Below are 22,159 nucleotides of genomic sequence, written 5' to 3' on the forward strand. Positions count from 1 at the left end.
AAGATTTAAAAGGAGAGAGAAGAGAACAGTTTTGCCCTAAGTTCTTAAGTGAGGAGATTTGCTGGAACGGAGTAAGGAACTCAGGTCTGTACTCTTAGTCCTCCGCAAAAAAGGAAAGCAGGGAGACCTCTTTAATCACCATCTGTAATAGAAAGTACACCACTTGGTCAGGAGAGAGGTTATTTCCCCCTAATTTTAGGGGGAATTTGTCACCTGGGTCTTTATATGTATAGAGGACACTGAACAGTGTACTGGACAATCTCATCAATGGGAGTTTAGAAAAAATACAAAGATATGATACATATTGTATTGCTATTATATTGCTCTATAAGAAAATGCCAAAGACTTAACGTGTTATTTCTGTCAAGGCAATTTTGTAGGAGAGAAAGGATCTCCGTGAGCCTACTTGTCAGTGAGATTAGAGTCTGGAGAATCTTGAGAAATTGTTAACATGCAGAGGAAACCATTCCTTTTGGAAAACAATTGTCTCCTACAGGCCTTTGACAGGAAATCTGTGATAGATCCCTGTTAAAATACTTACAGAGGTTTATTAGATAGCCAGTGAAGTCCTTCTAAAGCCTCATCAAAAGACAGAAGTGTCACAACGCATTATTTACAGGAGTTATGTTTTCCTGCTTCCTGAGCTTGTTGCCTTCAGACAGGGCATAATTCATTCAGTAAAAGGTCATTCTTTCAAAGTACTAATCTTCAAGGCTGTGGTAGCCAGAAGAAAGAGACCTAGTTCAGAGGTAGAGCAGTTGCTCAGGGTAAGCAGTTTGTCACCACTGTCTCCATATGTCATCACTCAGGGCCTCTGGACTGGAGCCCTTTGAACATAAGCCTACTGAAAGTATAAAGAACATTCTTGAGATTGGAGGTGAAAGTATATGCAAGAAAGCAGATGGGAAGTAAGGGAAGGAAATTCTTACTACACTGAAATAGATGAAGAATGACTTCAGGCATTTAGAGCAGGAGGTATTAGAAATGAAGGGTAGACAGAAAATGAGGTGCTTGAAGGAAAGATGAAGAAAAATAATGTCATGACTGGAATCAGAATTTGAGAGCTAGAACTACTTCTCATTATCTGAAAAGACTGCTCCCCCCAAATACCCAATTGTCGTTTGAAGAATATATTTTCACCTTTCAGTCCTTGGAGTAGTGGCTCGTAGCTAGTTTTGATTTTGTCTCCAAGGAACATTTGGCAGTTATCTGACCGAAATTTGTGGTTGTCACACCAAGAGAGAACATGTTACTGGCATCCAAAGGATAAGCCAGGGATGCTGCTAAATGTCCTACACACAGGACAAGCCCCCATGACAAAGATTTATCTGGCCCCAAATATCAAAAGTGCTGAGCTTGAGAAACTGCCTTAGAATGACTATTATGTTTCTAGCTAGTGTTTTCTAAGTTTTGTGTGTATTGAAATCATTTGGAGTTTTAAAAAGTATAACCTTCCAGATTAAAATCTCCTTTTGTAGGCATTTGCTATATGTTAAAGGCTCATAGGTGACTTAGATGCTACATGCATGATTGAGAGAGACAAATTTATGGGGATAAATGGAGACCTACTTTTTCATTATATTAACATAGATAATTAGTAATGTAGAGATTGCTTTGGGTGGTTTCAAAGGTGTTAAATACTGTGCCAAGTCACAGTAATTGGCCAACTGGCACAATTTTGTATTCCATCTTATTTTAAATTTTGAATGCTTAATTTTTTAATACATGTTAGATTTTATAATAGAGAGTAATAGTAAATCATTAAATTGTACTTTTAAAATTTTAGCTAAAATTCCCCAGAACTAGAAACTATAATTATTTAATGTAGAGGTCTTTGCCTAGAGGACCTAAGAACCTAATAAAATCTTGTTTTAACTATACTCCAGAACCCCAACCCTGGGCTTGGCCCAGAAAGAAAAAAAAAAAAATCTGTTTATCCTTGGATAACTCTGGAGGGACTAGGAAAATACATGAAATTGAGCCATTTCAGCCTTGATAGATCAGAATGTACATTTCCAAAGCCCTTTTTTTGTCCAGGTATAATAGAGTACTTAAAATATGTTTTTTGGGGGGCAGCCTGGGTGGCTCAGCGGTTTAGTGCAGCCTTCTGCCCAGGGCCTGATCCTGATCCTGGAGACCCGGGATCGAGTCCCATGTCAGGCTCCCTGCATGGAGCCTGCCTCTTCCTCTGCCTGTGTCTCTGCCTCTCTCCGTCTCTCTCTCTCTCTCTCTCTCTCATGAATAAATAAATAAAATCTTTAAAAAAAAATTTTTTCTTAGATATATGGGGGTTCTTTTCAAAGATTTTATTTATTTGTTCATGAGAGACAGAGAGAGAGAGAGGCAGAGACACAGGCAAAGGGTGAAACAGGCTCCTTGCAGGGATCCCAGGACTCCAGGATCACACCCTGAGCCAAAGGCAGATAGATGCTCAACCGCTGAGCCACCCAGGTGTCCCTGAAATACGTTTTTTAAATCAAAAGATCTGAGTATTCTAGGCTGGTCGCCTCTTTTCAGCAAAGAATCTGAGAGAATAATAAACTAGTTAGTCCAGTAAGACCTGGCAAGAACTCTACTCCAGGTATTCATAATGAAGATTTAAGAAATCCTGATACACTTCAATGCTGATGACAGTGCTCGTGGTGGGCAATATACAAAGTGGATTTTGTTTGGTGCAGACTTTCCTAGTTACAGGTCTGGATCCCAAGGAAAACTCTCCAAAACTGTTGCATATGTTCATTCTACAGGGAGACCAGGTCTGGTATTGGGCTGTGGAAGTCGCCTCTAGTCAGTGAGGGGGAATTTCAAACTTTTTCAGGACGCGTTGCAATTGAAGAGGGCCACAAATTCTTTAACAGTCTTTCAATCAAGAGGTGGGGTCCATTACCTTGAGGCACCGCGCTAAATGAAGTAAGTCAGACAAAGACATACTGATATTGTTTGATCTCACTAATTTGTGGAATCAAAAAAATTGCCTGTTACAAGTTGGAAAGAAATTTCAGGAGAAACATGAACATGCTTTTAACATTTCTGATTCTGGATTTTTCTAAACTAAAATTGGGCATTAATATCTTTTTTTTTTTTTTTTTTTTTTTTTTTTAAGAAAAGGTAATTTCCATTACTACTTCATGGAGGAAAAAGGGAAACAAGTCAAAAGCTGTTAGCTTTATATGTGCTTATCTATAGAAACATCCTGATTTGGATCACTAAGATGAAACAGTCTAAGGTCAAATACTGGAAGACATGAAAGTGTTTTGGCCTTGCAGCAAGTGGTCCTTGCAATGCATATAGATAGGCTCTTGTCTAGTTCCTTAACCTGTATTTCTGTTTCAGCTTCTTATCAATGTAACAAATAATATAAATATTTAATTTTTACACATTTATTCTTAAAGGCTCTGTGGACTGTAAATACTTGCCAACTGTACCAATTCGACTTTAGGAATGCCACAAATTTTTAGACTGTTTGGGTAGTATTGATTGTTCTGTAGTGGCCATTTTCTTAGTGATTAATATTGTGGCATTTTAGGTAACGCTTAGCGCTTAAAGTGCACCCAGGATATAGATTTCTCAACAGATAAGAATTAACTATGTTTGTTTACACAAGGAAAGATAATAATGTTTTGGTATCTTTTTTTTTTTTCATTTTGACTTTGCATTTTTCAAAGCACACTGGAAGAGGGCCACATTTGAGAAGTAAGACTGTTTTTCACAATACACTGAAGTTATTATATGAACTTGATAATAAATCCAGTTAAAGGATGATCTCTAACTTTCGTACCTATGTTTATATATTAGAGAAAAGACTAAAATTGTTTTAACTGCTATAAACTATTTTTAATTGCATATTCTATTTTTTTTTAATGAGGATTAAAATTCTTATTACTAAGTAATTGACTCTTAATATCCATTTGCTCTTTAAAAAGTGTTTGGTGATGTTTGATATAATTTGGGACATAGCGTACTTTGATTTCACTACTCCTAGTACAGTTCTTTGGGCAGAGAATATGTTCCTGAACTAAGGCAGCAGTTTTCACATAGCATACATCAGAATGAGCTGACAGCTAAAAGAATATGAGGTGGGCCCAGAATTTGAGTCAGTAGATCTGGGAGAAGCCCAAGAATTTGCATTTTTATCAAGATCCCAGGTGATGCTGATACTGCTGGTGTGGGGACCATACTTTAACACCCACTGAAGTGAGGTGACCAAGAAAATTGCTGAAATTACATGAGCATATGAGAGAATCATGCTTCCAATGTTTTATGTGCCTTTAAAAAAAGTATCATTTAGTATTAGGCAACGGCCTTATAAAGAGTGTATTTTTCCCCAAAACTACAGAGTACTTAAATTTTGAGTGATTTTAGTAATAGATATTAATAGTAAAATATTAGGAGGTTAAGTAGAATGCTGAAATTAAACCATATAAGTAGCAAAAGTACCTTTTAAATTCTAAATTATAATAATCTGATTAATAATTAAAACATTTTCTTTCGTATGCATGGTACTGACAAACATTTTCATCAGGACCTGGGCTCCTGTCTTCAGAGATATGGAAGATATGGAAGAGAGCCTTTCCATATGAACAGAAATGATAGTATATCACCTTCACTTTATCATTTAAACAGTTTCTCTCAGGTAGATTTCTTGAGTCCTGGCTTATCAATGTTTCTAACCTGATTTTAGAGATCTGGATTAGACTCTAAATATTTCACACCACGTTGGTGATTAATTTGTCTGAAAACTACAGCATCATTGTTCTCTCCTGTGTTGTAGTCAAAGTAGGGTTATTGGCAGATCATCTGCTCTCCTAGGTGACAGGATATGGCAAGAGAAAATAAACTCAGAAAATAGGGATAATGAAATGCGGACACCAATGACTCTGCAGCTTGCCACATACGCAGGTCACAGGGTAGAAGAAAAGGCAGCGCACTTATCATCTCCTCTTTCAAAGGAAATCCGTGGGGTGTATTTTTGTATCTCTTTAGCCAGAGATGTGATGCTGTCCCTGTTTTAGTAAAGGGCGATAATGATGGTTTATTTCATAAATGACAGAAGGAGAATGGCTGCTTCCTCTTGCTTAATCAGCAGAACCATAACCATGCTGAGAACCTGTTCTCCTTTCCCTAAGAATAACCCCTCATGTTACAGGTATTTGGCCTTACTTGAAACTGAATGTTCTCTAACCTCTGAAGTTAAGATTAATGAAGAGAATATACATATTTTGCTGTTTTGTTTTTGTTTTTAGGAAAAGACTGATGTAGAAGGAACCTTATTTGTTTACACAAGGTAAGAGTATTTTACTTTTCTGAAGAAATTACAGTCTTTGAAAGAATATTTTAACTCAATGGTGTCACTCTTCTTCCAAATGTAGTTTTATTTCAAAGAGAAGGAAAAAAAAAACCCACCTGAATCTTAGTTTGAAGTTTTTTTGTTTTTTTGTTTTTTTTTTTAATTTTTATTTATTTATGATAGTCACACAGACAGAGAGAGAGAGAGAGAGGCAGAGACACAGGCAGAGGGAGAAGCAGGCTTCATGCACCAGGAGCCCGACGTGGGACTCTATCCCAGGACCTCAGGATCATGACCTGAGCCAAAGGCAGATGCTCAACCACTGAGCCACCCAGACATCCTCCAGAGTTTAAGCTCTAATATTGAAAAAAAAAAAAAAAAAAAAAAAAAAAAAACCTCTAATATTGATGAACTTAAATCTTTGTGTTCTTTTAAAAATAGTATTAAATATATTCTTTGGAAAAAGGTTTTTATTGGTCACCTCCCCACGCCTCTGCCTTTGACTCTTTAAAGAAGTATGCTCCAAAATTAAAGATGTCTTTGAGTCCTTCATTATATAGTTAATAGAATATATTTCAGGATAGATTTAATAAATTCATGTTTTTGATCATTTGCATCAGAAATTGTTAATATCACATAAACACACAGAGACACATAGTATGTATATTGTCTTAATAGTTAAACATTTTATTCACATAAGCATTCACATAAACTGTCCATTATTGTCAGTGGGAGGATGAAGATAAAATACGAAGTCCTAGCACAAACCCTTCTAGAGCTAAGAGCTTCATTGGGGAGGTAGAAAATGCACACACGCACACACCTATATATGTTTTACACATTGGCATTTAAAGATTAAACCCTCCCCCAAAATAAATAAAAACAATAAAAATAAAGATAAACCCCAAAATACAGATAGCCTATCCTCAGTACCATTTGATAGGTGATAAGCAATGGATGGGCTGCTATGATTATGGAAGGCTTTATAGAATTGTTGAGTCTTGAGTAGGCCTCAGGAATAAGGTAGCACTTAACTTGCATAAAGGAGAGGGAAGGCCTGTCTCAACAGGAGGAATGGCAGAAACTGAGGCATAGAACCCAGTGTGGTAAAGAGACTAAGGAAAATGACTTTTGGCTACAGAGAGTTTATTTTGGTTTATATCAGTTAGAAGACAGTATGAAAGAGATTTTGCTAGCTTGGAATCAGACCAAGGATTTTGAAATCTATCTTCTTAGCAGTAGGGAGTCACTGAAGGTTTACGAACAGGGAAGAATAGAGTATGGCAAAATATGTGGGGAAAGTCAGTGTCTTAGCATTATGAGGATGCACTGGTTCTAGAACAAGTTGGAGTTAGAGAAGACATTGAGAAGATTATTGCAGTGGAGTAGATAAGAGATGATGGAAGTATGGACTAGAATGGTGGAAGTTGAGATTGAAAAAATTTCTTGAAAGATTGCACATTTAGAAGGCATGACGAGAGATGCCTGGGTGGCTCAGCGGTTAAGCGTCTGCCTTTGGCTCAGGGTGTGATCCTAGGGTCCTGGGGTTGAGTCCCACATCAGGCTCCCTGCGTGGAGCCTGCTTCTCCCTCTGCCTGTGTCTCTGCATATCTCTCTCTATCCTCTCTCTCTCTCTCTGCCTCTCTCTCTCTCTCTTTTTCTCTCTCTGTCTCTCATGAATAAATAAATCTTTTAAAAAAAAACATGGTGAAATTTTTTAAAATCTAAGAATTTGAAATAGAAGACTGAAAGAATGACAGAATCATGAGCAAAATGGAAAGGCAGGAAGTGGAGAATCTAGTTTGAAGGTAATTTTATTTTGAAATCATGATTGTAGAGTGATGGCAGGGCATTGAAATGAGATGCTGGGAGCCTCAGGACAGGTCAGGGATGGAGATACAGAGCTTGGACTCATCTGCCTTAAACTGGTTGTTGAAGCCATGAGAGAACAAGCATTCTCTGAAGGAGAAGAAAGTGATGAGGGCTAGTGGTTGAGTTTTAGGGGCCCAGAGATACAGAGAGGAGTTAGCCATACAGATAGAAGCAAAACAAGAACGTTGTGGAGAGGCACAGTGCAAGAATGGCAGAAGAGTGCAGAGTTGGAGGCAGAAGCCACAGGGGGTGGAAAGAAAGGAACAAATGAGCAAGGCCTTCAGAGTAGGTAGAGGAGGCTGGCTTATTCACAGTTTCAGAAAAGTGGTGGGAGTGCAAGAGCCATGGCTACTTTAGTTTACATTAGTTCTAAAGCATTCCAAAATCACCAGAACATACCACCAAGTGAGTATATGCTACTCTTGAGAATTTTGAAGTGTGAAAAGAAAACCAAATGGATGAACCCTGACTTATACCAAGCGTACACACACACACACACACACACACACACACACACCGTGCATTTCTCATTCACTTCTTACAGCTCTACTACTGTTTTGAGAAGTGAAAGATGTATTAATATACACAAATGATTTGTTTTAGGGATTTTTAGTAGGCCCTCTCTCTCTTTTTTTCTTTTTTTGGCTGCAGAAGATTAACAAATTATACAAGTATTTTCTCTTTGTACCCAAACCAAATACAAGTTTGCATTTTCAAGTGTTTTTTAATATACTCTGAGTTCTAAATGGAGCTGTCAGTTAAACCATTAGGTTTAACTCTTTCCCTGTTCCTTAATCTCTTCCCCAAATCTGACTCCTCAAGAGTCAGATTTTCCCATCTCCCCCTTCCTGGGGGATGGACCAATCACCCCACCATCAGATGGATGCCAGATTGTAGCACATTGGTCTTTCCTCAGTAGAGAATAACAAATGCTCATAAAAGTCAGAAGGGAGCTTTTAGTACAGGTAATGGAGCTGCTGGTGATAATATTTTGACTTGTGTTATGGATATTGCTTTAGAGGAACTGGCACATTCATCCCCTGAGCCTATTTTATAAATTAGGAGATGGTATAGTAACTGTACTATTGGAGAGGCGAGGTCCTGTTGTGATAATGAAATCCTTGAAGAATCAAATTCTGATTCTGAATAAAAACACCTAATCCCATTTTAAAAATTATTTCTTTTCTTTATTTCCTCCCATGGCTTGCTTTCTGTAATACAGAGTTCATAGAGACACCCACTGGTGATTTTTGAACTTGACACTTTCAGAGGACCCTCTCTCAGAGATCTTGGGAACTCTTTTTTCATTCTTCCTTGGAATTTAAATTAAAATGATTATCACAGTTATTCTAGTATGTATTATTTGCACACCACCACTTTACCTTTCTATAAAATGTTAGGCAAGGATTGCCTTCCATCAGTTTTAAAATTGGAAGTCTCAAAAGAAAACTCTGTAAGTAGTACTGTTGATGAATTTTACTTCTTTAGTGGCATCAAATGGTTAAGGTGAAGTAAGACTAAAATGTAAACACTTTTTCTCCCTATTGCTCAGAACATTTCTGTGGGTTGGTTACCCTGCTGCCCTAGTTTAAAGTAAATAAATGAATTCTGCTTGGTTTAGTTTCAGCATAGAAGCATTTGGTGTTTCATTTGTCATTTGATTCAGCTAGTGGCACCAGAAGTTGCACAGTTGTATTACTATATGGCTGTCACCCAAGAGTAGACAAATGCACATGTAGTTGTTAGAGTTACACTCTGTGTAATTTGGGCTCTTTCTGCCTGTCAGAGTAGGCACTGAAGGCATTCAGTGAAATTAAAAATAAAAAGTCACTAAATGACACATTTTTACAGAAAAAAACTCTTATAGTAGTTTATCGGGTGGTTTCCTTTATATTGAAGAAAACAAAATAACTGCTTCTTGCATTAAATTCTACAGTCTTTTAATTATATCTTATTCTAGGTTCGTTGACCAGAGTGGCATCATTTCTCCAAGAAATTTTACAACTGCAATTTCAAACCAACACTAACATTTTCTATGAAAAATTTCTTCCTATGATCATGATGTGCACTCTATATTAACTATCAAGGTTCTTTCAAAGTATCCATGAGTAATTTTTTTAAGTGATTATTATTTCTGCATTAAAGGAGTTTACAACCTAGGTGGGGAAGCAAGATATCTATACACACATAGCTAAATAAGTAGGATTTGATTTTGCCCAAGGAACAGGAGTGGCAGTCATGCTGTGTGTACTACAAGTAGTACATGAATTAGCATACGTCAGTCCTATTAGCCAGGAGTAAAGAGTCAGTGCTTTATATGTGTGCAGTCTGCTTGAACAAAGCTGTCTATACAGATCAAAAAGTTGAGAAACACATTCGAATAGTACTTCTACTGAAGTACTGAGTCTACTGAAAGTGGACTCCTGTTGAATAATTTGTCTTTTGATATCCTCCCTACAGGTCTGCTTCTCCAAAGCATGGATTCACCATTATGAATAGGTTGAGCATGGAAAACAGGACAGAACCCATTACTAAAGACCTGGATTTCCAGCTCCAAGACCCTTTCCTTCTCTACAGAAATGCCAGATGTGAGTCTTTCTTAATGCATTGAATAGTTTTATTTCTGCAGTTTGGCTAAGTGTTTAAAACTGTATGGTAGATGTCTTTGTGTTTGTGTTTGTTATCAGTGACGACTCATAGGGTCATCAGTTAGCTCGGGAAATGCATGTCCAATGAGGGAATAGCTTCTTCCTTGTGAAAGTTTAAATGAAAACTATGTGAATATGATGATGTAAGTATTTGAACCCTTACAAATAGCTTCTTCTGTGGCTAGACCTGTTTGTAGTGTGAACCCATGAGAGATTTTAAACCTCAGTAGGGCTGAGTGAGGCAAATCTTTGGTCAGGAGACTCCAGAGGAGTAGACCCTTAGGCAGTGCTACAAATACAGAATTAATGATTCAGCTAGTGGCATTTTTTCCTTGTGTATCACTTCTGACTAAGCATCCTGATAGAATATTGGAGGGAGAGGGCCAGTATTCTAGAATTGCCATCTTTTGAACACATAGTAAATGAAAAACCGAAGTCCAAAGAGTTTTGGTCATTACGGATTTTGTAACACTTTGTAATGTTGAAGTTATATTAGGTAAGTAAATGGTCCTTGTCTGATTCAAAATGAGTAGCAATCACCTATCCAATATTCTCTCTCCATTTTACTCTTGTAATTATCTGACCACTTGTGTTGGACTACTGGGCAGCCCAGAGAAAAATTGCTGAAAAATACATGAACTGCAGGAGCATCTCCATACACAGAAAAACGAGAGCATACCTAAATATAAATTGTATGTGTATGCACATGCTCTGTGCTTTGTGCATAACTTTCAGAAAGACCTGGCAGTTAAATGTTTTCCATACATTTTTCACCTTTGCTCTTGAGATCAAAATACAAGAATTTGCCAACTGTATACCATTCAGTGTAATTTTAATAATGAATATAATGCAAATATTATTTAATGTTTCAACTGCAGTGAATTGTTTTGAAATAAATGTAGCATTTTAATTTAATTATATTCACATATAATCAGTTTGCCATGTTAAGTGGTCATCTGTTATTTAAAGAATACAGTTAAGTTCTTTGAGAAAAAAAGCCATTAAAACTGTGACGTGACATCAGTGTTAAGTCCTGTGAAATGAAAAATTTAGTAATATAAAGAAATATTTTATTCTTTACTCCTATTTCTTTCCTAGGAGTGTAGTTAAATCAATTGTAGCTAATAGTTACTTGAATTATTTGTGTGCTTATAGTTATGTCTGGTTTATTTCTTTTAGATTATTAGATTCTGTGTCAAATTAGTATATAATTCAAATCCTAATAATATAATCAGAAAAATAAATATAAAATAAATGAATATTAGTGATTTATAAGAGTCGTGTTTGGTTGTTCTTATTTTGGATAAATACTTGGCCTAGTTAGTATAGATAATATTTTATTTTAAATTCTTATCACAGTATTATATATCACATACTATATCAAAAATATAAAAATACAGACTCTCTTTAATGTAGTTGATTTAAAAAAATAACTTTCCTAAGTCCCACAGGGTTTATCTGGTAGGAAATACACTGTTTGGTTGTAATAAACATATCAAACCTTACCTTGGCTCTAGGCCTCTGCTGGTAGCTTCTGATGGCAAGTGGCCATGGAGCCCTGGACATGTAGCCAGTCTGAACTGAGCTGTGCTGTGAGTGTAAAATACACATTGATTTGCAAAGACTTATAGTACACAAATAAAGATTAAGGAAAGCTCTCATTAATAATTTTATATTGATTTATCTGTTGAAATGATAATATTTTGAATCTATTGAGTTAAATAAAATATATTATTAAAATTAATTTCACCTGCTTTTAATTTTTTTATTTAAAATTATATGTGTGGCTCACATTATGGTTCACATTATATTTCCATTGAACAGCATTGTCCTAGGCATTTTAATTTATTTTACCGTATTTCATAATCACAACTTTGTAGGGCAGACATTTCACTGTCATTTTGCAGATGAGAAAAGTGAGGCTCAATGAGATGATAGATCTGAGAGAAACCCATAAATTCTGCTTTTTTTTTTTTTTTTTTTTTTTGCTTCTACACCCCCTGTACTGTTCTCTATACTATTGAACATGAATGCAGATTGAAGGCAGCCTTTTGGATGCATAACAAAATATTTCTATAAGAAAGAAATGAAATTAGTTGAACAGCAAAGAACGGAGGGGATTGGATCCATTTACCTTTCTGGGCTTATTTGCTTTTTATTTTCCCCTTAATATCTGATACTAATTACCTTTGTAGCCATAGTCTTTGGTTTTAGTGTATTTGTAAAAGCCTTTTCGGTCTCTGCCATCAAAGGTTCACAGAAGACTTTACCCCGGGTTGCTTTCAGGGTCTCAGATACCTCTCAAATGTGTCTAAAGAATTCAAATATTTTATGTAATAATCCTATATGGTTTACATATTCTCTAATAACATACAGATTGTCCTTTGAACAGTAAAGCCAGCTTCACCTAAGAATGGTTTTTAAGACTCTACTCCTCAAGACTTTTATAATCAAGAATCTCTGTATAGTCTTGGCATTTCACTTTGGCCTAGGTATGTCATAGGCCATATTTGGACAGATAGAGTTGATTTAGGTTTGTGGTGAGTTTTCTCATGGGTTGTTTTAGAGTCAGTAAGTTAAAAAAAAAAAAAAAAAAAAAGAATACCTAGAGAGGCAATTATCCCTGTCCTAGAGGGGATGAATTTAGAAAAGCAAAATCAAAGAATAAAAATCTTAAAATTTCTTCATTTAATTAAAAAAAATGACGTTTATAAATAAGTAACTTTGAATTTTGACCAAGCACAAAACATACAGTTTTATTACATTAAAGGATTTATAGTTTTTAAACTTGGCTGTACTAGGGTTTGACCTATATAAGCTTTAAAAGTAAGACAGCTGTTAATTAAGGGCAGAAATTCATTTATTCAGCAAACATTTACTGAATGAGCATTTACTGTCTGCCAGGCACTATGTCAAGGCTTTATATGGGTTATTTAACTCATAACTTTTTCTTGGAAATGTTGTTATTCTTGTTTAATAAATGAGGAAGCTGAGATTAAAGAGATTGAAGTCATTTGCCAGGGTCCATGACAATTTTGAGGTAGAAATAGCATTTGAATTAAGAAAGCCTAACTTTTATAAAAGCCCAGGCCCAAGCAGTGAAATTTCTAACACATATGAATGATGCATTTGTCTTTGCGTCTTAATGATGCATTTATCTTTTAAGAAATACTTAGTCTTTTTATTGCACACTCAAAAGTTTAAAAAGCAAGTTTATTTTTTTAAGTTGAGAATCTCTTGTATCTCAGTTATTAGAATATCAAAAACCAATGTAACAAAAAGCTTAATTTGACCATTTCTTTTCTAGTATAGTCCTTTGTTTAGCAACTAAAGACCATTTAGTTGTAAGTTACAGACAGCCGAGGCACGTAGATTTCAGAATTAGACCAACATGTTGATTAGAATGAAATTCTTTTAAGCTGCTTGATTTCATTGCAGACATAAGCCTGGAGCTTAGAGGAAATGATAAAAGGCAAAATCAAGATATTTAAGATCAAAGTTGTTTCAGAAACTCCTCCTCAGTTTTAAAGTGAATTTACCATATTGGATAGTTTTATATTCAGAAAGAAATACAATTTAAATCCTTTATTAACATTTGTAGGATCTGGGAAAAACTTTAAATAATGGAATGTGGTACACAAAATGAAAATAATTACAGACAGTCCTCGTCTTTCAAATAGGCCATGACCTGGCAGTTCCCTTTTGAAGTAATTTGTTGGTGGACTCTGGTTAAACGTGGCATATTGAACACATTCCTATGGTTTTCCTAAAACTGTTGAAATGACAGTAAACGAATAGGGATGCCTGGGTGGCTCAGTGGTTCAGCGCCTGCCTTTGGCCCAGGGCGTGATCCTGGAGTCCCGGGATTGAGCCCGCACTGGGCTCCCTGCATGGAGCCTGCTTCTCCCTCTGCCTGTGTCTCTGCCTCTCTCTCTCTCTCTCTCTCTCTCTCTCTCTCTCTCTGTGTGTCTCTTATGAATAAATTAGTAAAATCTTTTTAAAAAAATGATAAATGAATAAAAAGAGACATAAACCCACAGAGGTGGAGGATGCATTTCATGAAAATGATGGAGTAAATAAGAAAGAGGAAGATATGCTATGATAGCTTTATTAATTTATTAACTTTGTCTCCCTACAGAATATTATATATCTCTGCTCTGTTGATGTCAGACTTGACTACATGATTTGATTCCTCCCCCCACTGACCCACCCTTCAGGGAAGATATATAGTGTCCCTGTTGACCTCAAGCATGGTCATGTGAGTTGCTTTGGCCAGTAAAATGTGTGTAGATGTGGTTTGTGTCACTACTGAGCAGATACTTTAAGAACTAGTTCATGATTCACCATGTTTCTTTTCCTTCTTCTGTGATGACCAGCAGTGTTCTAGGCAGAGGCTGCTCTGTCAGCCTCAGTCCTAGATTGAAAATAACATGGCACAGAGGAAAAAATGACCCATGATGGACATGTAATGTGCACAAGAAATAAATCTTACTCATTGAAAGCCATTGGGATTTTGAGGATCATCTGTTACTGAAGCATAATTTGGCCTGTTACGACTGATACATAAGCCATCCAGGAAAAGGGGGATCCAAACACTGGATGGAGGTTAAGGAATTCTGAGAACAATGGTAAAGAGGAATCCCATAATGACCCCTGTGCAACCAAAGATAAGTCAGTCTAAATTAAAGTATAAGGATAAAGGGCTTGGGAAGGGTATCCAATAAAAACTTTACAAATAATACTTTGAGTCTTGGCACATTTCCAGTTTCTTGTTAAGAAAGTTTGATGATGCTATAGAAACAGAAAACTAAGAGAGGGAGGGATAAGTCCCAACAAAAGGCAATTCTTAATTCCTGGGAAAACAAAATATTGTAAAAGAAAGGAGATATAATCATAGTACACTATATGGCTCTGCAGATTATAATAATTATAAATGCAGGGGATCCCTGGATGGTTCAGTGGTTTAGTGCCTGCCTTCGGCCCAGGGCATGTTCCTGGAGTCCCAGGATCGAGTCCCACATCGGGCTCCCTGCTTGGAGCCTGCTTCTCCCTCTGCCTGTGACTCTGCCTCTCTCTCTGTGTGTGTCTCTCATGAATAAATAAATAAAATCTTTAAAAAAATAAATTATAAATGCAGAATATAAAGAGTTTTATACTTATATTAGAAGGATGAAGGAGAGTGTGTGTTTGTGTCCTAAAGAAGCTAAATCTTTTTCAATGACCTTTAAAAAAAATCAGGAAGTAGTGTATATACAATATATAGAAAAAGAAGTTTAAATGCCAGAAGAAAAGTTGGATGAGAAATAAATGGAGAGCAGTAATCAGGAATGTAATGGTTAGAGAGGAGGTCTGCTATTTGTAATAACAAATTATAAGCCTTATAGTATAGGACTATTTAAATTATGTACATGTATTATTTTGATAATTAAAAATTTTTAATTGGACATCAATACATAAAAACAATATTTTAGTTGGTGATTAGGTTTCTGAGTCAACTCACAAGAGTCTTTGTAGCCCATTGTACACATACTGAAGAGTAGCACGCTAACCTTATAATGATACACATGTGAAATATAGCATTAGCATGTATAGCATTTCTATAGGAAAATTCACTCGAGTAAAACTTACCTATATCCCCAAAAGTATAACTTCCTTAGCTACAGGGTCTTGTAGTGCTCATTTGTATGAACAAATTATTTGTAAGGGTAAGTATTCATATAAATTATATTTTCGCATGTTTGGTAATAATAAAGTAAGCTGAAGCTTTCTCAGACAATTGCTAAGTCCTAGTTCAGTAGTGGTTCTGCTATTCTCTCCTTTCCCTTCCCACATCCATTCCAGTTCAGACTTTTCATTACCTGTTAGTTAGGAGTATTTTTTAACTCCTTATAACAAAAAGGGATTAAGCTTCCAGCACCAGCCAAAGTATAGTAAGTTCACTATCAGACATCTCTCCCACTGTTTAGAACTAAAAGTTCTAAATACAAAAAGCAACTAAGTGAAGATTCTGAAAGTAAATAACAGGCATATTGGGAAAGGAAATAAAAAACTGAAGAACAACCAGAATGGTGGTGAATTTCTGGATTTTAATCTTCTGTCCCGATGGCGACTCAAGAGTGGGCCACGTTGCAAAACTATGGACAAGAACAACAAAAACTAAGAGGAAACTCCTCTTTTTAGTTCAGGAACTGGAAAAATAGACTTCTGTGAACTACAAAGCATGAAAAAGAATCTCCCTCTTTCCCCCTTTTCTCTCTCCTAGCCCTACCCTGAAGCCAGTTGCAGTGCAAAGCTGAACTGCCACTGGGGCAGTGATGATGGTGGCACAGTCACCTAGAGATCCCAAGAAACTGCCTATCTCTGCCACAGTAACTGGAAACCAGGGCCCCTGTGGTCTAAAGACTTAGCGGGGGTTAGGGGAGGGATGGTGGTGGTAATTCCTATTATACATTTTAATCTCTTTCTTTTGCTTCACTCTGTGAGCAGCCCAAACTATGCAGACTGCCTGGCTGCAATAAGCTAAAACTCAGAGACATCCTGGCTATAGCCAGAGGTCTAGGAAAAAGGGTCTGAGAGCTGGAGAGTTGGGGAGATTCTAGAGGAGAAAGCTGAATAAGAGCTCCTAATTCTGATTATGAACTGACACAAGTCCTGGTCTTACCTGTGAGATTCACATACATGTAACAAAGACAAATATAGCAAAGGCTTTGATAACTCACCTACAATATAAACCACCGTCCTAAGTGGTATATATGTAAGGCAAGCACAATTTTGAAATGGAACTGACATGGGAACCATTTCCCACAAAAGGCAAGAGAGAACTTTCTATCTAAACCTAAATGAGTTGGATACCTTCTCAAACAAAATAAACATTCTCTGGGGGTGGTTTTAAGAGTGCTTGGAGTCTCACAACACAGCCAAAATGTTGGATATTTGGTATAATCCAAAATTTTTTATCATATAAAGAAGCAGGAAAATCTGATCAGCTCTCAGGGGGAAAGCCAATTAATAGATGGCTACCCTGAGATGATCTAGATTTTGGAATTATAAGACAGTGGCTTTAAGACAGTTGTTATAACTATGTTCCATGAAGTAAAACTGGATACTCTTAAAATGAATGTAAAGAGAAGGGGGATCCCTGGGTGGCTCAGCGGTTAGGCGCCTGCCTTTGGCCCAGGGTGCGATCTTGGAGTCCCGGGATCAAGTCCCGCGTCGGGCTCCTGGCATGGAGCCTGCTTCTCATTCCTCCTGTGTCTCTGCCTCTCTCTCTGTCTATCATAAATAAATAAATAAATCTTTAAAAAAATGAATGTAAAGAGAAATTCTCTGCAGAGAAATAGGCGTGAAAAGAACCAAATGAATAATTTGGAACTAAATAATCCAGTATTCACTGGATGACCTTAATGGCAGAATACAGATGACAGAGGAACAAAGAGTCAGCAAACTCCGAGAGATCAGTAGAAATTATCCACCCTGAAGAATATAGAGGAAACAGATCAAAACAGAACAAACAAATACAGCAACCTGTAGAACAATATCAAATCTGAATTTGTGTCATTGGAGTACAATAAAAGGAGAAAAAGACTTGTTTAGAATTTTTTTTTTTTAAGAAATAATGACTGAAATTTTTCCAGTCTTAGTGAGACACGAATATATGCAGTCAAGAAACTCACAAACCCCAAACAGGATAACCCAAAGAAAACCATGCCTCTTAAACATCATAATGAAACTGCTGAAAAACTGATTTAAAAAAAAAAAATCATGAAAGCAACCAGTGGAAAATGATACATATGGAGGAAAAATGTTTTGAATGACTACAGATTTCTCTTCAGAAACCTAAAGCCCATATTGACAGTGAGGCAATATTTCAAAGTGCTGATATTAAAAGAACTGTCAACTTAGAATTCTATCTCCAATGAAAATATTCCTTGAGAATTAAGGTGAAATTAGGCATCCTCAGATAATAGAAAATTTTAAAAGAATTGTCAGCTGATCTGCTCTAAAAATAAATGCTAAAAGTTCTTCAGACTGAAGGGAAATTATGCCAAAGGGGAAGTTGGAACTGGAGGGTGCCTTAAAAAGAGCAACATATTTATGTTGCTTATTAACTTTGTCTCCCTACAGAATATTATATATCTCTGCTCTGTTGATGTCAGACTTGATTACATGATTTGAATTAGTATAATGTATATATGTACATATATACATATATATACATATATGCACACATACACACTAATAGTATATATTTATAATATACTATATAATACGCTATACTAGTTACTAATATAATTATGCTATACTAGTTACTAATATACTCTTAGTGTGTATATATATTTTTTATATATATACTATTTTATGTACATATATGTATTAATTTTCCTCCTTTCAAGATCTTTAATGCACAGGATTATTGAAAATGAAAGTTGTAGTGTTGTCAGGAGGGGGGGGTTAATATATGTAGATGTGATATCTATGACAACTATAATATAAAGAGGGAGAGTAGGGGGACCTATATAATTATAAAGCATTTACATTTACTTGAAGTAGTAAAATGAAAACTGTAATGAGTGTGAAGTTAGGTATCTATATTGTGATTCCTAAAGCAACCACTAAAAAAAAAAAAAAAATACAGAGAAATATAGATACCAATAGATAAAATAGAATACTAAAAACATTTCAAATAGTACATAATTAGGCAAGAAATGAGTTAACAGCAGAGCCAAACATAAGAAAGACAAACAAAACAGTAGATCTAAATCTAACCATATTAGGTACATTAAATGTAAATGGCCTAAACATACCACTTAAAAGACAGAGATTGTCAGATTGGATAAAAAAAAATCATGACCCAACAATATACTGTTTATTTAAAAATCCACTTTAAATGTCATGATACAGATAAGTTAGAGGTAAAAGAATGGAGAAATGCATATACCATGCAAATACTAATTAAAAGAAAGCTGGAGTGACTATTAATATCAAGACAAACATTAGAACGAAGACCAGCAATAAAGAGAGACATGACGTAATGATAAACGGATCAGTTTATCCAAAATACATAACAATCGTTATTATGCTCTGAATAACAGAGCTTCCAAAAAGTGTGAAGCAAAAAGGAATAGGAATAAAAGAAGAAATAAATCCACAATTATACTTGGAGACTTCTGTACTCTACTTTCTATAATTGGTAGAACGAATGGACAGAAAACAGCAAGGCTATAGAAACCTGAACAACATCAACTTACTTGATTTAATTGACATTTGTATAACATTCCATCTGACATGAGCAGAATACGCATTCTTCTCAAGTGCACATGGAACATTCCCCAAGATAAACTTCATGTGTCATAAAGCAAACCTTAAAATTCTTGAAGAAATTGAAATCATACAAAGGATACTCTCTGACCACAAAGCATTTGAACTTAGAAATCAGTAACAGAAAGTTATGTGGAACATCCCCAAATGATTGGAAATTGAACAACACTTTTCTAAATAACTCGTGTGTCAAAAAGGGAGACAAATTAGAAAATATATGAACTGAATAAAAATGCAAATATATGTCAGACATCTGAGGTAGGCTTAGTGGGAAATTTATGGCATCAAATACTTATGTTAAAAAAGAAGAAAGCTTTCAAATGAATAATTCATGCTTTCACTTTAAGAATTTTTAAGAGAGAAGCAAAACTCAAAGCAAGCAGAAGGAAAAAATAAAAATAAGCACAGAAATCAATGAAACAAAAACAATAGAAAAAATCAATGAAACGAAAAGCTGATTCTTTGAAAAGAGTCAATAAAACTGATAAAACCCCAGCCAGACTGATCAGGGGCGGAGGAGGTGGGGTGGTGGCAAGGAGAAGACACAAATGAGCAGTATCAAGAGTGAAAGAGTGAGTCTTTACAGAATTAAAGATACTGTGGTCTACTCCATGTCCGTCAATTTGACAACTTAGTGGAACAGACTAATTCTTAGAAAAACACAAATCACCAAAATGTACTCAAGAAGTAAATAACCCAAATAATCACATATCTATTAAATAAGTTGACTTTGTTGTAGAAGTTTAAAACCTAACAAAGAAAACTTCAGGTCCAAATGGATTCATTGGTAAATACTACCAAACATTCAAAAAAAGAAATAATACTAATTTTACACTAATTTTACAATCTTTTCCAGAAAACAGAAGAAGGAGTACTTCCCAACTTACTTTGTGAGCACCATTATCCTGATACCAAAACAAAACAAAGACATTACCAGAAAAGAAAATTATAGACCAATATTCCACATAAACATAGATATAAAAGTCATCAACAAAAACATAGGCAAAATAATGTTGATAGCAACAGTGTTCACAGTAACCAAAATGTGGAAACAACCCAAATGTCCAGTGGTGGATGAATGGATAAACAATATGTGGTATATACATACACTGGAATATTATTACACCTTTAAAACGAATGAAATCCTGATACATGCTATAACATGGGTGAACCTTTAAGACTTTATGCCAAGTGAAATAAACCAGACACAAAAGGACAAATACTGTATGATTCCACTTGCATGAAGTACCTAGAATAGTTGAATTCATAGTGACAGAAAGCAGAATAGTGGTTACTAGGGGCTGGAGAGAGGAGAGAATGGAGAGTTAGTGTTTAATGTGTTCAGAGGTTTAGTTTGAGATGATAAAAAAGTTCTGGGGCTAGGTGGGACTAATGGTTGCACAACATCATGGATGTACTTAATGCACTGAACTGTACACTTAAATGTGGTTAAATAGTAAGTTTCATGTTATTTGTTACCACACACATACAGCAATACTAGCAAACTGAGCCCAGGAACATATAAAAAGGACGATATAGCATTAATCTTATAGTTTGCAACTGGCTTATCCCCTCCATCCAAAACCACTATTAGATTTATCTTCCTAAAGCATAATTCTGATCAAGTGATTTTCCTACTCAAATCTTAAATGCCGGGATCCCTGGGTGGCGCAGAGGTTTGGTGCCTGCCTTTGGCCCAGGGCGCGATCCTGGAGACCTGGGATCAAGTCCCATGTCGGGCTCCCGGTGCATGGAGCCTGCTTCTCCCTCTGCCTGTGTCTCTGCCTCTCTCTCTCTCTCTCCCTCTCTCTGTGACTATCTTAAATAAATTTAAAAAAATTATTAAATGCCTACCAAGTAAACATTTTCATCAGGTGTCTAAAGCCTGCTATAGTCAGGTCCCAGTTTACCTGTCTGGCCAAGTCCACCATTACTTTCACGCACTTGTCTTCTGTTTTAACCAAACAACTATATGCTTTCCCAGAATACTCTTTAATTTCTTATCTCCATGCTTTTGAACATGCTTCTTATTTTTCCTCCTTGAATTCTCTCCCTAACCCTGACTAATCTCTACCATATAAATTCTCATATTTCAAAACCCAGCTGAAAGTGGACTTCTCCCTAATGCTTTTGTAATTCCTCTATCTAGTTGTAATTTCTTGCTGCAACATGTACTGTCTTATGTTGACTTTTGGGAGTGTTTATTGAGCACTTGTCTGTTGATAGGGTTCTGTGCTAGGTTTCAAGAGTTCAATAATGAATAAGACACATTCCTTCCCTCTTAGAGTTTACTATCTTAGCACACAGGACAGACATATAAATGTTTGAAATACTCTAAAGGCTGAGCTGGGAATATACAACAAGCACTTACTAGTACTTATATTTTACCATATATCTGTCTTAGTTTCTCTATTAGAGTGCGCATGCTCCTACGAGGCAAGGTATCGTACTCCCCTGCAGCACTCAATTCCTTGCATAAAGTGTGTACCATTAAATATCTGCAATGAATACTGAACTGTTTTTATTAGATTTCTTTATTCAAGGCAACCTATAAAGTTTAACGAACAATTGCACACTATTTCTTCAATCTTTTATCTTTTGGGGCATTATCCAACAGACAGTAAAAATAACTTAAAGCTCTGGGTGATTCCTGGATAGAATCTCAAAATACCAAACAATTTCAGCAGCTTACATAGGAATTCCTCTGTTCCTCAAGGTTGCTTTTATACAGATAGTAGTCATATTTACCTAAAAGTTCCTAGAAATTATTGCAAGTTGTGAGAATTAGTATATCCTCATCTTGAGAAATTTAATAACTCTAGTAAGAGATCTATAATGTGGGAGAGTTAATATAATGTGAAAGTCCTTTATGAAACTTTTAAGTTTTAAAAAACATCATTTTATAGGATGTTTCCTTCAAATTGTTTTACTTTAAAAAAAAAACAAATTGTTTTACTTTTATTGAGACATTCTGATTTGATATTTAAGTTTATTCACTACACCAAAGTTGGTATTTTAATTACGATACATGAAA

General features: G+C 35.8%; 2 protein-coding genes across 24 annotated transcripts in view; one reads left to right on the forward strand and one right to left on the reverse strand.

The window, feature by feature from the left end:
- The window catches only part of CACNA1C (calcium voltage-gated channel subunit alpha1 C), a 747,770-nt gene that overhangs the window by 714,781 nt on the left and 10,830 nt on the right, over positions 1-22,159 (reverse strand). The gene's annotated exons all lie outside the window — the stretch shown is intronic.
- DCP1B (decapping mRNA 1B) overlaps positions 1-22,159 on the forward strand; it is a 53,888-nt gene that overhangs the window by 1,163 nt on the left and 30,566 nt on the right. For 2 of the 4 annotated variants that reach the window (XM_038576313.1, XM_038576312.1), the window contains exons 2-3: positions 5,244-5,284; positions 9,620-9,747. In XM_038576313.1, coding sequence (XP_038432241.1) covers positions 5,244-5,284; positions 9,620-9,747 — 169 coding nt within the window. Of the gene's footprint in view, positions 1-2,747; positions 2,911-5,243; positions 5,285-9,619; positions 9,748-22,159 lie in introns of all 4 variants that reach the window. The other 2 variants (XM_038576314.1, XM_038576315.1) reach the window with 2 other exon arrangements.

This window comes from Canis lupus, chromosome 27 (assembly GCF_011100685.1).
Source record: "Canis lupus familiaris isolate Mischka breed German Shepherd chromosome 27, alternate assembly UU_Cfam_GSD_1.0, whole genome shotgun sequence".
Lineage (NCBI taxonomy): Eukaryota > Metazoa > Chordata > Mammalia > Carnivora > Canidae > Canis > Canis lupus.